General features: G+C 46.2%; 1 protein-coding gene across 2 annotated transcripts in view; it reads left to right on the top strand.

The window, feature by feature from the left end:
- The window catches only part of HDAC3 (histone deacetylase 3), a 170,212-nt gene extending 153,883 nt beyond the window's left edge, over positions 1–16,329 (top strand). Inside the window, exon 8 of one of the 2 annotated variants that reach the window (XM_070525397.1) lies at positions 16,050–16,329. In XM_070525397.1, coding sequence (XP_070381498.1) covers positions 16,050–16,268 — 219 coding nt within the window. In that variant the 3' untranslated portion in view covers positions 16,269–16,329. Of the gene's footprint in view, positions 1–16,036 lie in introns of both variants that reach the window. The other variant, XM_070525398.1, reaches the window with a different exon arrangement.
- Positions 16,330–17,347: the final 1,018 nt, after the last annotated feature.

The following is a 17,347-nucleotide window of genomic DNA, read 5'->3' as shown; positions in this document are numbered from 1 at the left end:
AGTCATCTTTGACGCCCTGTCGTTGGCTGGAGAAGTTGCCAGTGTACAGTCAATGACCGACTTTCCCGATGCCCAATAATTTGGACGGCTTTGCGGCTCCACCCCATAGAGACAATGCATTAGAACGTCTGAAATTTCGGATGCAAGAACTCTTCGCCGTCTGATTTTCCAGACTTTTTGCCATGACCGCAGGTCCAAAACAGCTATAATCAAAGCCACCACGCTGCCATTTTGATTACCTCACCGCCTCGAACAGGCACTCTCACACGCAGATCAGCTGGCAGCCGTAGCCGCCACTGCAGCAACGCTGGGCCTAGCTGCTTCGACGTTCGCTATGAAGCTTCTTGCAATTGGATGCCGTGTTTTTTATTGAAAGAATTCACTGCTGTCAGCAATGGCACCAACTCTGCCATTGTGGTCCTCGCGATTGGCTTAGCAGCTTGGGAAGCACGGTGTTTTGCATAATGCCGGTTCCCGAAACTCAGCTTTGCTTCTGTACAGAAATGTTATATACAAACTGGAATACATAGTGCGAGAATGACAGAGGGACAAGCAGGAACACGGGACGAGCACTCCTCCTGTGTTCCTGCTTGTCCCTGTGTCATTCTCGCACTATGTATCCCAGTTTGTATGTATCCCACCAACACGCCCAAACTTCTTCCCTGCAGAAATGTTACTTGGTGAAGGATACACAAAAGTATTGCAGTGAAGCATAACAAGCGTGGGAAGGGGCTATTGCCACGGGACGCAGTATGTATTCCTTAATTATAGATGCATGCACCCAGTATCTCCTGTCACAGTATGAGAACCGATATGCCTAGTACGTGTACTGACAGGCCTTCAGAGCGTTTTCGAATGTGCCTGTGGTGGTTTGAGCCCTTAAGGGCATTAAATAACATGCATTATTTTTTCCAACTGACCGGTTTCTCGGACGTCCTCGCAGCCCCTAGGAAGTTCGAAAAATCGGACGTGGACTGTGCAACTGACCAAAAGAATGCTTCCAATGCCCCGTGGGTCAAACGAATGGCAGAATGAGGACAAGAACAGAAAGGACCTATGCATTGAGAAATTAACGGGAAAGGAAGTGTGCCGCTGCCTCTTTGAAGGAGCTTGAGCTCAAAAAACAAAGTGTTGGCTGATGCCGAGATGCAGAGATCCCCCCTCATCCAAACCAAAATAAACTCTTTAAAGCAGTGAAACACAACACTGAGGTGTCGTACGCGGGCTGAGAGTATGTCAGGACAGTTGAGGTTGACTTACGGGCTGTTGAGAGAGAATCTTAATTGTGACAAAGTTCGGGCCTCATTTTGCTGAGCTGGCAATCAGTTGATAGAAATAGCTCATATTCGAAAATATTTGCTTCTGTATGCATCTCCTTTTTATTCGTATTTGAGAATGTCCGACTCGATTTGCAATTTTTTACGAAGCCATTTTATTTACTCTGCATTTTACTAACCCCTCCTGTCTATTCTCTTTTTGAAGCATAACTGTGAGTCGGCCTAGTTGTAACAGATTCATTTTTAAAAAACTTGTGCGCAAAACAAACAGGCATGAAAAAAAGGAGCAACAAGGACGAGTGCTTTCTAACTGGTTTTATTTTCGAAAAACCACCTGCTTAAATACTCGCAGATCTGCGCAATCTAATCAACAGAACATGCCTATAGCGCTAATAACAACGCTTGTAATAAAATGCCACGGATCAGCGCTAGCCGGTCAACGTAACAACAGCAAAGCGCATAAAACTTGCACTTAAGATGAAAATGTGTTAAAGACATGATGGCAGAAGTGTAGTAGCTTCGACGGGGCGGCTGGACGGAGGACCTACTGCCTAAGGCCTAAGTGGCCGGGGTGCGCAACGCCGCAGAGAAGAGCTGGACTGCTCAAGTAGGGGACCAGACAAAGAATCACTTTATTCCAGTGAGGGGAAATGCAGCAGGTGTACTTACAGCGTTTGGCGCTGAGTGGCGCCCTGACGTAGCCGATTTGAAACCTAAACTGGAAGCTGACACAAGATATTACAAGAAGCGAATTCTCTTTATCCAGCAATGAAAATGAGCATGGCTGATGCATTTGCCCTTTAGTTTTGCAATCCAGTGAGCTTCCACAATTTCTCTCGCGGTTTGGTTTCTATGCCTAAACAATATGTCGGTGCTTCTAAGAGAAGGTGAGCAAGCATGTTCTTGACAGTGCATTGCCAAATGCGTACTAGGGCGACCTTTTTGACTAGACAAGTGTTCCTTTAGTCTCGTGTTAATGCAGCTCGCAGTCTGCCCCAGATACACATGACCACACGTCGTAGGAATCTGATACACAATGTTCTTCGCGCAGTCGACAAAATGGTTCTTACGTGGATGTTTAATACTGCATTCTTTCTTTGCATCATCCTTACTTTCAAACTTACTTTTTACCCTAGAACACACACTACCTATTTTGTTTTTAGCCGAAAACACCACATTTACTTCGTAACTCCCTGCCACCTTTTTAAGTCTGTATCAAAGGCTGTGCACATACGGAATCACTGAAACCTTGGAAGCTAAATTCTTTGTGCGTAGTTCTTTATCCCGTTTAAGCTTTTCATTAGTCTAGCGCCTGCCGTCAGCATCACAGCAAGCGGGTACCCAGCCTTTCACAACCGATCAATTTGCTTAAGAAATGCAATGTTTACAGTGTGGTGACATGACTTCAACAACGCCTACCGGAAACACAAAATAATTATACCATTCTTCACAAGCCTGGAATGGTTTGAGGCATAGATCATTAGTGGTTTTCCAGCTCGGGGTGATAACGACCAACACACATGTTCTGGTAGAAATTCTAACTTGACATAAAGAAACTGTAGCTTATTGTCTACCGGTACTTCCAAAGTAAATGTCAAGCCCTTGCCACAGAATTAAAGGCTTCTACTACCCTATTCCTGAAAGCATCCTTCTCTACACGACAGCCCAAAATCAAGTAGTCATCTACATATCTGTATACCTTATATACTACACCGTCTAATTCTTTTGCCAGCTCTCTGTCTATGCTTCCCAGAAAAATGCTACTAAGCATGGGAGCTACCTTTGACTCGATGCACACACCCCTTGCCTGTATATACGTTTCATCACAGAATCCTACACGTGTATTCACTAAATAAAAATGTAGTAGTTCAAGAAAGGATTCATCATTCATCCCGCATGTGTTGCGGAAAGACACCTCGTCATTCTCATTTGCTATGCAATCATGAACACTGCACATTAGGGGCCCATGCGGCAAGGTATAGTAGAGATCTTGAATATCTATGTTGAATCCCGAGCTGCAACTTGTACTGTCCGATGCCAGAATATTCACAAGGCCTTCAGAGTTTTTCATTAAGTACGGATCCTGTACTTCTAAGGAATTCGACATTTTCTGAAGGAACCCCGCGACCAGAACCAGCCAACACCCGGTCACTGTGATGCTGGCGACATGCGCTAGACTAATGAAAAAAATTAAACAGGATAAAGAACTATGCACAAAGAATCAAAGGCAGAAAGATTTAGCTTCCAAGGTTTCAGTGATTCCGTATGTGCACAGCCTTTTATACAGACTTAAAAAGGTGGCAGGGAGTTACGAAGTAAAAGTGGTGTTTTCGGCTAAAAACAAAATAGGTAGTGTGTGTTCTAGGGTATAAAGTAAGTTCGAAAGTAAGGATAATGCAAAGAAAGAATATAGTACTAAAGATCCGCGTAAGAATCATTTTGTCGATTGCGCGGAGAACGTAGTGTGTCAGATTCCTATGACGTGTGGTCCTGTGTACGTTGGGCAGACTGCGAGCTGCATTAACACGAGACTAAGGGAACACTTGTCTAGTCTGAAAGGTCGCCCTAGTACTCATTTGGCAATCCATTGTGAAGAACATGCTTGCTCACCTTGTCTTAGAAGCACCGACATATTGTTTAGGCATACAAATCAAATCGCGAGAGGAGTTGTGGAAGCTCAGTGGATTGCAAAACTAAAGGAAGAATGCATCAGCCATCCTTCTGTTTCATTGTTGGATGAAGAGCATTCGCTTCTGTCATCATATCTTTAATGCATTTTCATCTTAAGTGCTTGTTTTATGCGCTTTACTATGTTTGTGTTGGCCGGGTAGTGCTGATCCATGGCATTTTATCGCAAGTCTTGTTATATGCGCTATAGGCATGTTCTGTTGACTAGATCACGCAGACCTGTGGGTATTTAAGCAGGTGGTTCTTTGCAAATGAAACCTGTTTTTAAAAAGCGCTCGTCCTTGTTGCTCCTTTTCCTTGTCCCTGTTTGTTTTGCGCAGAAGTTTTTTAAAAATATCTCTTTTTGAATAACATAAACACTACTTAGTATTGAAATTGGATTAAGTAGATTTTTTTAATTTTTTTTCATATGCTTACTAGAGAGTGACAGCATTGCGCGACTGGTTTCAGCCCGTCTTGACATAAAACATAGCTCTGCATCACTCAGGGAATTTTGCAAAAGCACTCGGGGAAAACCTAGAAAACTCGGGGAATATTGAAATGTAAACTTGGTAGACACCCTGGTTAACCTATGCTGTAATGCAATAATTTAGATGGCTGTGAATAAAAGAATAATACAAGATTAGCAATGTTGGTTTGATAAAATAATACCTAGATTTAGTAAGTAATATTCTAACACCGGGAGAAATTTTGCATTTCAAATAGGCGATATGCTTCGTAAATTTTAAGTTTGAGTCAAGAATTATACCATGAGCATTCATTAACGCCTGATGTCAAGAGCGTTTACGTTGACAGTGGGAATGAATTCTGGTGTCCTATGATTCGAATGAAAAAGCATGAAACGCGTTTTGGTAGGATTTATTCTTAGTGAGTTAAGCTGGCACCACATTAAAATATTTTTCAGGTCGGTGTTTAGCTTAGTAGTCAGGGAAGTTAGTGAACGATTGGTTGCAAGTAATGTGGTGTTGTCAGCGTAAAGGAAGGCCTCAGTTTCTGATAAACAACCAAGTAAATCATTTATATAAAGCAGGAATAGTAGTGAGCCAAGTACAGACCCCTGTAGGACTCTTTATCGGTTAAATTGAATTTGGAAAATGAGGAACTAAAATACACAGCTTGTTGTCTATCTGTTAAGTAACTTTTTATAAGTGCTAATGCTGGGCCATTGATGCCTACTGCCGGTAGTTTAGTAAGTAAGATTACGTGGTTTATGGATTCAAATGCTTTGTATAATTCGATAAAAACTGATCCTGCGTAGAAACCGGCATCTATAAAGCTTTTTATTTTATCCGTGAAAGGAAGCATCGCACAGTCAGTCAAGGATTGTACCCTGAAGCCAAATTGATTTGGTGAAAAAAATTTTAATTTTGAGAAGTATTTGGTTAAGCGCTTTTCAATACATTTTTCTATAACCTTGCTACAGAAAGAAAGAATAGCAATAGGGTGATAATTAGAAGTGTAGGAGCGGTCACCCTTTTTAGATACTGGAATAATTTTTGCTTTTTTTTTTAGTTGACTTGGAAATACTCCAGTCTTAAAGATCAAATCGTAACATCGCTCTTCTGTGCTTATTCCAGAAATATATTTACACTAATAAACAAACTCGGTTAGAACTACAAATACCCCACTCTTTTTCATGCAAATTACATAATCAGTTCAGTTTCATGTGCATACACGGTAAAACAAATGGATTTAATTTATCTGCACTACCACGTGCCATTCGTCTCTGGAATGACGTCCCTGATAACATAGCCTTCATATCTAATCCCGACACGTTCCGCTCTCAGTTATTATGCTTTTCCCATTTAATACCGTTCACGAGTGACCAATATAGTGTGTGTTATCGTGCATTTTTGCCATGTTGTATATCATTTTCATAAACGGTATTCCTTTGCTCTGTTAACAGTAACAAGTGTTTGTGTGCCTTCAGATATTGCTTTGTATTCCTAGTGCTTTCAATATTATGTAACATGGTAATCTTTTTACAGCACTGTTCCTGTTGGAAATTTGTACTTTTTATACCTTTACTGTTTAATATGCCCCCCTTACTTTATGACCAGAGATCTTTAAACCTGGGCAGCGGGTACTTCTTGACGATAGCAATAGCGTGCATTTTTGCGATGTTGTATATAATTTTCATAAACGGTATTCCTTTGCTCTGTTAACAGTAACAAGTGTTCGTGTGCCTTCAGATATTGCTTTGTATTCCCTAGTGCTTTCAATATTATGTAACATGGTAATCTTTTTATAGCACTGTTCCTGTTGGAAATTTGTACTTTTTATACCTTTACTGTTTAACATGCCCCCCTTACTTTATGCCCTGCCATAGGGCCTGTAAGGTTCTTTTGAATAAAAATAAATAAATTGGTAACCCGAGACAACAGGCGAGCGATAAGATAAGCTACTAATTTAATATTAATAGAACTGATTTCGTCCAGGCTTGCTCCTGTATTGTTGAAATCATGTAGGACAATAATTATTTCATCTGGGCCAGTTGGAAATGGTACAGTGATTGTAAGCATCACTGAAATGGTAGTTGAGTATCAGTGGTATGATCAAAGGAATGGTCACAGAAAAACTCATTAAATGGGTTCACGATTTCTTCTGCTTGTTCATACGTGGCGTCTGATGAATGAAGCTTACTCATTGGTTTAGCCCGATGGGGTTGGTTCAAGAAGGAATTTATTATTTTCCACTGTCGTGTTAAATCTGTGCCGGCTTCGGCGGTTCTGAATTCATAATAATTTCTTTTGGATACCCTGAGCAGCCGGTTTAGCAAGTTACAATAGATATTATAGGGAGTTTTGAGTCGAATCTTGAAACGGCTATGTTTAACTTTTTGGTACAGGTTATCTTCTTTACATAGGCTAGTTAGTAGACCATTGTTTAACCAAGGGTTCTGTAATGCTGGGACATGTCTTCTGCAGTTTACAAAGCTTGTAGAATAAGTGATGCATTTTTTTTTTTGTGCTCCTAAAAGTCAATAAATGCAGATTCAGCATTTGACTCTGAAAACACAGAACACCAATTTAGCTCACCAACACGAGCGATGAAGTCTTCTCTATTAATCACAGTTTATAGAATTCATAAGGTTTATATAATTGATAAGAAAGTTTATAAAAGACAGGAAAGTGGTCAGTGATGTTAATTTCAAGTACACCGCAATCTGGAGGGCACATAAGGTTGGAAAATATGTGATCTATTAAGGTGGTGGAAGCCCCTTAACTACACCTAGTTGCAAGGGAAAGCAATGATTCGAAGCCAAATTCATAAAAGCTGTTAGTGTAGGCAGTAGTAGCAGCGCTGCAGTCATATAAAAGATTGATGTTAATGCATACCTGCCAACCCTCCCGATTTGCCCGGGAGACTCCAGATTTTTTACTGAACTTTGCGATTGTACAATCACTGTCCTATATCTCCCGAAAAGTGGTCTCTGTTTGCGCAATAATTGCTTTTTCGAAACCAGCACTGCGAAATCTACAGCCACATCGTAATCATCAGCATCACCAACAACGGCCGCTCTAGCACCATCGGTATCATCGTAAGCAGCCGACTACGGTGCCTAGTAAGCCGACCAAAGCCAGAGCCAATGTAGTTCTTGCATTTCATGCAGGCCTTCTTGCACGGTGCATCTTGTTGCTGCTGCTTGCAAGGCGTTGCTGCTTGTGTGTATGATTAGTGTTGGCTAGGCCGTGTGTATGTGGTGCACCGTGTAATGTTACAATCCTCGTGTGCTTGATGCCATGGCGCTATCAAAGCCCAAGAAAGTATTTGCAGAAGTTTTTGCGATCTTATACTTCTGAATTTCCGTGCTTTTTGACATAAAGAAAAGGAGAACATTATGCATTTTGTACAACATGTGGATGCGACGTCGGCACATGGTGGCAAAGGGACATAAAACTGCACGTTTCCACGGCGCACTGCTGAGCAGCAAGACAACATAGTGAACGTTTTCCGGAACAACTGCGATGATAGTGTCATATGTGTAGAGTGCCTGTTTACGGGATTCCTCATCAAACACAACCTGCCCCTTAATGTCAATGACCATGTTGGGCCTCTTCTATGGAAAATGTTTCCGAAATGCGACGACGTGAAGCGTTATGAATGTCGACGCAACCCTGAAATGCAACTCGGAAGAATGCGGAGGTGGCCAACCTGAAATTTATTTCACAGGCATCGCTCTCGAGTCTTCGTTTTTTTATTCAGAGTTTCCCTCAGCTGCTGCCCCGCGATTCCAATGAATCTGCTGAAGACGCTTTAGATGCTCTTGAAGCTGAGTTTGCCACACTACAGGCATACAGTCTTCAAGGGCACATTCTGAATGAAGAAAGGTGGCACGTGTAGTGGTCTATGGTTGGAAAAAGGAAAAATACTGATGAAAAACATGTTTCACCGAGCTGCTAAAGTGATGTTCGATTTACTCGTGATACCGCATAGCAAGGCAGAGTGTGAGAGGATTTTAGCATGGCGCAAAAAACTAGAACTGACTTCCGCTCATCAATGTGCAACACAACCCTCCAACGCCTGCTGCTAGTGAAGTGCCGTCAGTCTGGACCATGTTTTGAGCAAAGCTACTCGGACAAATTTTTGAAGTGAGCAAAGTCTGCTACTGCTAAGTCCGTGCAAAAGGACTCATCGAACACTGCCTAAAAGTTTGAAGCCCCCCCACCCTCACCCCGGTTTCACCGGAAGTTGAAACAGTGCATTCAACCCCCCCCCCCCCCCCCATTGGCGCGAACAAACAAGTCTGCAGATTTTTCATCTCGCCAGGTTGGCAGATATGTTAATGCATCGAGACAATGCTTTCTAAGAGGGGGGTATTGACGCGTGTACTTGTTTATCGGGTGACCACGTTTCACCACCTAACAAATGTTAGCACACAGTGCAGGACGCGCCTGCATGTATTAGAAATTTCTCGAACGGGATCGATGGTTCTATCCACTTTCTGTTGTTACCGAACCTTGTGTAGTCTGATTTCAAGTATGCGCGACGCGAAGGGTGTAGAACTTTCTGGAACACACGCGGGCACCAGCACTTACTCGAACATTTGATGACTGACATAAAAAAGCAAGTTTGGGGGCACAGGTTCGCCCTTTAAAACTTAGTTTTGTCATTCACAGTTCTGCTACTGTGTAGTTTACTTTCACTACTATGTGACATTATTGTGACATACTTCAGGGAGGCATTCTGGAGCACCAGCTGCTGGTAAGTGTCTCTGAGATTGAGCTTGGTGAACTTGTGTCCCCCGAACAACGCTGACCAGAGATCTTTAAACCTGGGCAGCGGGTACTTGACGATAGCGATGGGGTTGATGGTAACCTTCATATCCTTGCCGTTCCTGACCCTGCCGTCTCACTCTTGGACTGATATGATCGGAGCGGCCCATTCAGACGTTTTGATGGGCACCAGGATGCTCTCTCGCTGTAACCGCTGCAGCTCCTGGGTGACCTCGTCCTTCAGGGTGAATGGGAGTGAGTGAGGCTTGAAAAAAATGAGGCCGGACTCCTTGAAGTACATAGATGCCGGCTATTGTGCTGGAAAATGTGCCCACCTCTGGCAGGAACAGGGACTTGAAATCGGTGAGGAGTCTTGGGATGTCTTTCACCACATGCAGGACGGCTTCCTGGTATTCCAGTAGACAAACGCCCTATGTGTGAATCCAGTTTCGGCCCAGCAGCATCAGTGACAACCAGTTGGTTAAGTAAAGGGGAAAGTTGCCTCCCTGTCGCCAAGACGAACGCTGACCTGGTCCTGTCCTTGGACCTAGGAGAGCTGTCTGGAGTAGCTGCACATCATGACGCCTGAAACCTTGATAGACATGCTGGAGCAGTTGCAACAGTTTCCCAGCCATGACCGACACGCTGGGCCCTGTGTCCAGCTCTATGAAAATCGGGTGCCCGCAGGCTTCGACGGTAAGCATGTACGGTGGCACAGACGACAGAACAAGGTCTGTGCACCGCATGTCGAAAATCGTCTGGTCCTCGGCCATGACCTGAAGCCTGGCCACGGAGGAACTTGAGCCTGCTGCCGCACGTCTCCACTGTGTACCCTTGCGACGGCCACCCTGGCTGCAGGCTAGTGTGGAACATGGGCTGGATCCAAGCTGCTGCTGCTCTCCACTGTTTGTCCTCCACCCTCAGCATACCTATGCAAGGTACCCAGCTTTCCTGCACGCGAAGTACTGTGCTTGGGAGAACTGGCATTGTGAGGGGGATTAGGCACCACCACAGTGACTGCAAATACTGCCCTTTGTCGCTAACTTGCTGACCACCGCTTTCGCCAATGGTGAGTCAGCTGCACGTGCACTCTCGCAGGCATCCTTGGCTGCAGCGTCCATCGCCAGCGCTGCCTTCACGGCGTCCTTCAGCGAGGGGTCGGGAAGCTCCAGGAGTCATGTCTGCATGGCAGGGTTGTTTATGCCACAGACCAAACGGTCCCGGAGCAGCGAGTCCAGCTGGTTCCTGAAGGCACAGGCACTTGCTAACCCTTGTAGCCCAGTGACAAACTGCCCGAGGGTCTCTCCTTCTCCGTGGTTCCGGTTGTTGAAGTGGAACTGCTGCATTAGTGTGGACAGTGTCAGGCTGAAATGCGAGTGCAGTGTGGTGAGCAGCTCACGCAGCATCTTAACATTCAGTGTGGCTGGCTTGATGAGGTCGATCAGGGGTGCGATCTTGTACGCGTTCCAAACTCGAACGGAGGCGGTCCGTTCTTTCCGTCGCGAAATTGGCGGTCCGTTCCGTTGCGTTCGTCCGATAGCAGACAACACGGAATGAGTGACAGCAGATATCACTTCACAATTGACGTCATGGCGTTCGACACCGTTCAAACTGACCAAGCGTGTGCGGCTCGGTGGAACGGACCGCCTCCGTTCTATTTTGGAACGCGTACAAGATCGCACCCCAGGAGACTGAAGGCATGGGTTCCACAGCTGGCCAGGAAAATGTCCCCCCTGTCCTGCCTCAGGCTTGTTGTTTGCCCGGAAGAACATATGAACTTGCTCTTCGTAGACTGGCCAGGAGGACCCATCTCCCTCCAACAGCTCGAGCCTTCCGTGCAGTGGCATGGTGGCAGGAATGGGGGCAGTGTTTCGCCACTCGTGGCTGTGTGGGTCGATCAGTTGACTGCACATGTCCCCAGTGTCACGATTCGCCCGGGTTCGTGTACGAGGGGTGGGCTCGAGGCACGCTCCAGAGTGCGGGAGTGGCGAGCGTTGACAGACCGCGAGCAACTCTGCTCGTGGTCTTTATTTGATGCTGTGATCAATGTTGGCCACCGAGCCTGGTGGGCCACAGAGCCTACCGGGCCAACAAAGGTTATGTGCAAGGGGGTGTCACATGCTCATCACAGTTGCGAAGGATGAAAATTCACAACACTGCCCCACAAGTATTATCACCGACATGTGCTCGGTGAAACGGTCTTAACAAATCCCTCCCGATCTGCTGAAATGATTGGCAAGGAGTTTCGATCGGCTGTAGTAATCCTGCTGGCCTTGTCGGTGGTGTCTTGCGTCACTGACAGTCTTGGCATGTCTTGACGTAACGGGTGACATCGGTGGTCAGGCGTGGCCAGTAATACCTTTCCTGTATCCTCGACAGCGTCCGGGAGAATCCTAGGTGCCCAGTGGTTGGATCGTCATGTAGGGCATGCAGTACTTCCGGATGCAGCACTGACGGAACAACAACAAGGTAGTTGGCGCGGACTGATGAGAAGTTCTTCACGAGCAGGTTGTTTTGTAGTGTGAACGAAGACAATCCGCGCTTAAATGCCCTAGGGACAATGTCGGTGTTCCATTCCAAATACTCGACGAGGCCTTTTAGCTCCAGGTCTGATCATTGCTGTTCAGTGAAGTCTTCCGTGCTTATTATTCCAAGGGAGGCGTCATCGTCCTCGTTGTCTTGAGGCGGGGGATAGATGGGGGCGCGTGATAGACAGTACGTATCAGAGTGTTTTCGTCCGGACTTGTAGATTACCGTGATGTCATATTCTTGCAGTTGAGGCTCCACCGTGCCAGCCGTCCTGAAGGGCCCTTTAAGTAAGCTAGCCAACACAATGTGTGATGGTCACTGACGACATTGAATGGCCTGCCAAGGAATTTAGCTGTAGCCCGAATGATGGGGAGAGATTCCTTTTCAGTCCTAGAATAATTGCCTTCCGCTTTCGACAGTGACCGGCTAGCATAAGATATACAGTCAAACCTCGATATATCGAACACGGATATATCGAATTATTGTGTATATCGAACACTTTCTATATCACATGGAAAATCGCATGCATTTTTAATTTTTTATTTCGAACGGGGCCGGATGTAAAATGGGTATATCGAACTCCGCCGCCCGGACCAAGTGCGCTCTGTTGACAGGAGGCGAGCTTTCCCGCAACACTCTCGAAGATAGCGGCGGCGCGATGGGCGTTCCGGACTACTGCGTACGACAGCTGCCCACACACATCGGTTGCGCCGAGGGCGTCATTTGAACGTAGCGGCGGACACACGCGGCGGCTTGGAGCCAGCACGGCCGCCTCGATCACATGCGCTTGCCCTTTTTCGGTGCTGAGCCACACAGCATGTGCATTGAGGACTTCGTTGGCGGTGACGACAGCACCGGAACAGTGGCGGAGTTTGCTCGAGCCGCCCATCGCCGCGAGCCGCACAGCACGCGTGCGGTCGCGCGAAATATTGCACGTATCAAACACTTGTGCACAAATTTCGGTTTACAATGTGTAAGGTATACACTGGGCACACAGTGTAAATCGTAATTTGTGCACAAGTGCTGGATAAGTGCAATTTTTCGTGCGACCGCAAGCGTGCGGTGCGGCTTGCAGCGATGGGCGGCTCGAGCGTAAATCGGCCCTAACAGACATGAGATTGCGGCAGAAGTGACTGCTGAGCGGCCGAACGAAGACGCTGCCGAGGCTGATCCAGCAAGCGCTGATGTTGCCCCGCTCCCGACTGCAACTGAGGCTGTAGCTGCTTTGGCCATTGTACGCCGCTACTGCGGCGCAATAGAAGGCACTGGACCGTCTCTTCTGGACTATGTTGAGGACGCCGTGGTCAAGCACGCGGTTGCCAATATGAAGCAGACTACGCTGCTTCAGTACTTTCAGCGAACGAAATAAATACTTTGTTTGAAGCTTCATGTGAGTATCTATTGCGCCACGATTGGTTCATTGATTGATTTGTGCTAGTTTTTGACGCGTTTTCTACGTGATTTTATATATCGAATTCTGGCTATATCGAACTATTTTGCGATCACCGTGCTGTTCAATATATCGAGGTTCGACTGTAATCTGTTCAAGTCCTTCTTTCTTCTGGACTAGGACGGCACCGAGACCTAGGCTACTGGTTTCAGTGTGGATTTCAGTATTGGCATCCTCGTCGAAGTGTGAGAGTACCGGCGCCGATTGCATGCGTCATTCGAGTTCTTGAAATGCATCGGCCTACGGCGTTTCCCACTTGAACTCGACATCACACGTGGTTAGATGTGTTAGCAGCTCCGCGATGTGTGAAAAGTCCTTGACAAATAGCTTATACTAGGCACACATGCCAAGGAATCTACGCACTGCCTTCTTGTCGATGGGCTGCAGGAACATTACGATGGCAGCTGTCTTCTACGGGTCGGGGCGGACTCCAGATTTGCTGGTGACGTGGCCAAGGAGCAGAAGCTCATCATAAGTGAAGCGGCACTTTTCTGGCTTCAGAGTGAGCCCTGATGACTTGATGGCCTCTGATACTGTCGCAAGCCGCCTAAGGTGATCGTCGTAATTTCCAGCGAAGGCAATCACGTTATCGAAGTAAACAAGTCACGTCTGCCACTTCAATTCTGCTAACACCGTGTCCATGACACGCTGAAACGTAGGCGTCGAGCACAGTCCGAATGGCATGACCTTGAACTCGTAGAGGCCGTCTGGCGTGATGAAGGCGGTCTATTCGCGATCTCTCACGTCAACTTCTATTTGCCAGTAGCCAGACGTGAGGTCCATCGAGGAGAAGTATTTAGCGTTGCAGAGGCGATCCAATGCGTCGGTCTATCCGTGAAAGGGGTATACGTCCTTCTTCATGATCTTGTTCAGTCGACGAGAATCGACGCAGAAACGAAGGGTTCTGTCCTTTTTCTTAACCAAGACTACAAAAGATGCCCACGGGTTTCTCGACGGCTGGATGATGTCGTCGCGCTGCATTTCGTCTACTTGTTGCTCAATAGCGTCACATTCTTGTGGTGAAACTCGGTAAGGGCTCTGGCGGAGTGGTCGAGTGAACTCTTCAGTTATTATGCGATGCTTTGCGACTGGTGTTTGTCGAATCCTCGTTGACATTCGAAAAACACTCTTTGTATCGTCGTAGAAGACTTCTGATCTGTTGCTGCTTGCTCATAGGGAGCCTTGGATTTATGTCGAAGTCTGGTTCGAGAACTATGGAACTAGGGTAGATGCGGCATAATCAGAGAGGACAAGCGCATTGCTGGTTTCCAGAATTTCCTCGATGTACGTGATTGTCGTGCTATTCTTGATGTGCTTGAACTCCTGGCTGAAGTTTGTCAGCAGTACCTTCGTTTTTCCTCCGTGCAGTGCAGTGATCCCTCTTGCGACACAAATTTCACGGTCGAGTAGTAGACGTTGGTCACCCCCGATGATGCCTTCTACGTCAGCGGGTGTTTCGGTGTTGACGGAAATAATAATGCTAGAGCGCGGTGGGATGCTCATTTGTTCTTCGAGCACACTCAAGGCGTGGTAACTACGAGAGCTCTCCGGCGGTAACACTTTATCTTCCGACAGCATTATCAATTTTGACTTCAGGTCGATGACTTCGCCATGTTGCTTCAGGAAGTCCATGCCGAGTATGATGTTTCGTGAACACTGTTGGAGGGTAATGAAGGTGGCAGAGTGAGTCCGGTCATGAACGACAATTGTTGCCGTGCAGATTCCAGTCGGCGTAATGAGGTGTCCTCCAGCGGTGCGAATTTGAGGACCTTCCCATAACTTTCTTCAACTAGGCAGCAATGTGTCCACTCATGACGACTGCATGGCCGTCGAAAAGCACATCGAGGTCAGTGGTTCTTTGCCTTGAGTTAGAGTTAGGTCCTGGCGTCGAATCACGGCTGCGTCGCGTTGACCTGTGGCTGCTGCGTGGCATCATCAGGTCATCTTTTGTCGGCGTAATCTTTGCTTCTAGACTTCGTCGGGATGGCGGTGTGTTATTGCGTCGTCGAGATAGTCTCTTCGGCATCTTGATCGGTGGTGGAGGGTCTTCGTCAGTTCTATTAACAGCAACCGCACCTCCATTCGTTGCTGCTTTTAGTTTTCCGGATATGGGCTCGCAGAGCGTCCCTGGGCTGGGCCAGTGTATGGACGGCGCTGCGGCGACAGGTAGCGGCCTGGTGTTGGCGAATGGGACTGTCGACGAGAGCTCCACTGAGTAGCGGCGAGGTAGTCGACAATATCGCAAGGGCGTTCACCTTGCTGCGAGCACGGAGCATTAACGGCGAATCCTCGTAGTCCTATTTTGCGGTATGGGCATCGGCAGTAGATATGTCCGGCTTCCCCACAGTGATAGCAAAGCCGACAGTAGTCGGGGGCGCGCCATATGTCTGTCTTCCTCGCTTGGCTAATTATTTGGTTATTTAATATGTGTACTGTTTATTGAAGGTAGAGACTTTTCTCCCCTAGGAATACTGTGAACAGCTACTGTGCTACATACAGTCTCGGCAACAATGATTTGCACCGAAGACAAGCAGAACTATTCATGAAAATTGATAATGAAATATTCACTTTATGACTGTTGGTGATTTGGTTGCTGTTGCACACTGGTATTTTCAGTTGGTGTTACTGCCACCCTTGTACATTTGTATAGTGAATGAGTCCCCAAAAAGTGGGCTAAATAAATCACTCTGTGACTACATTTGTTTACTTTTTAAATTGAGTTTGCCCCTAAACTACATGCAAATAAAAAATTGGTAAATATGTCAATACAGCAATCGTAAATCAGTATAAAAATCAGGCATTATACGATAAAACTGTAAAGGTTAGCAAGTGTGTGTGCAGCCGTGCAGCATTCGTGATAGCCTGATGCCAAGCAGTGGTGTCACGCAGGAGAACGCCAACAGCAAGCAGTACCTGGAGGCCATTGTGCGCGCCGTGGCCGAGAACCTCAAGTGCCTGGTGCATGCACCGAGTGTGCAGATGCATCACGTGCCGCCGGACATGCTGCCGTGCTCACGTAAGCAGCCCGGCTCACCTGGCCCCGAGGATGCCACCAGCCCGAGTGGCGGCAGCTCCGGCAACACGACGCCACTGGCCGTTGAGGCCTGACTGCTGCTGGCTGGCAGGGCTTCCGCCATGTGACTTCGCAATAAATGTGTGTCTGCTCCTCCTTTTGTTGATATTGTCATGTTGTGGTGACCATGAAGAATTACACAGTGCCAACACCGAGTCACAAATTTAGCTTTTTATTGGGCAGACTTGTCTCTTAAAAAAAAGAATGATAGTATCAAATGCAGTTGTCGAAATCTGATGTGCGGGTTAGGAGTGTTGGCTATTTGTACAGGACTCGTACTTTCTAGCATAATCACTGGTGCTCATGTACGTTCAGAATGTACACTACTTTTCATTTCACACAAACAATCTGATTATCGACAAGATTCTTTCACTATAGAATCGGCGACAACATTCGAAAAAGTTCTGATACACCAAGACATATCTTGCTTTGAGCGATGACATTGTAACAGTGATTACCTAGTGAAAAATGATCACGAGAAGAAGTAAAACTGTGCATGTCAATATATTCCCAAGCCACTGGACTGCCGAAAGGCACAAAAACTTAGGTTATGAGGAGTTGTTGAGAGACCTGTAAATAATTTAAAAGAAAAATGTTTTCTGCTGCTGTTATTACTCAAATTTTGCAGCAAGATGCATTCAGTCTAGTAAATGAAAGCTGTTACTTGCATGGTTTGTCAAGAAAAAAAAGTATAAATTGAACTTCATTTACCACATCTCAAACGCACCCTCGAGCGATTGACAGACCCATTCCCAAGCCACTGCACTGCCGAAAGGCACAAGAAACAGAGGTATGAAGAGTTGTGGCGATACAGTTTTCTTTTTCTTTGTAAATTATTTTTAAAATAATGCTTTCTGCTGCTGTTATTAGCTCCACTCAGCCACCATGGTAATGATGAGAAGTACGTGGATTTGTCTGATCTTTGCACTTGTGGATTCAGATGTTCTTGTGAGTTTGTTTATCATGCTTTACCTGTCTTCATTGTCCTAAATTTCAAGAGCGATCTATATTTTTATAAGTGCAGAATACTCTGTGAACACACAATTGCTACCAGGTGCAGTGGCTGAACTTGCCCAGTTGGCCAAATTGAAACGCGCCAAGCGTATCAACACGC

This window comes from Dermacentor albipictus, chromosome 9 (assembly GCF_038994185.2).
Source record: "Dermacentor albipictus isolate Rhodes 1998 colony chromosome 9, USDA_Dalb.pri_finalv2, whole genome shotgun sequence".
NCBI lineage: Eukaryota > Metazoa > Arthropoda > Arachnida > Ixodida > Ixodidae > Dermacentor > Dermacentor albipictus.
Note: the sequence above shows the minus strand (reverse complement) of the source record. Positions and strands in the feature narration are given on the sequence as shown.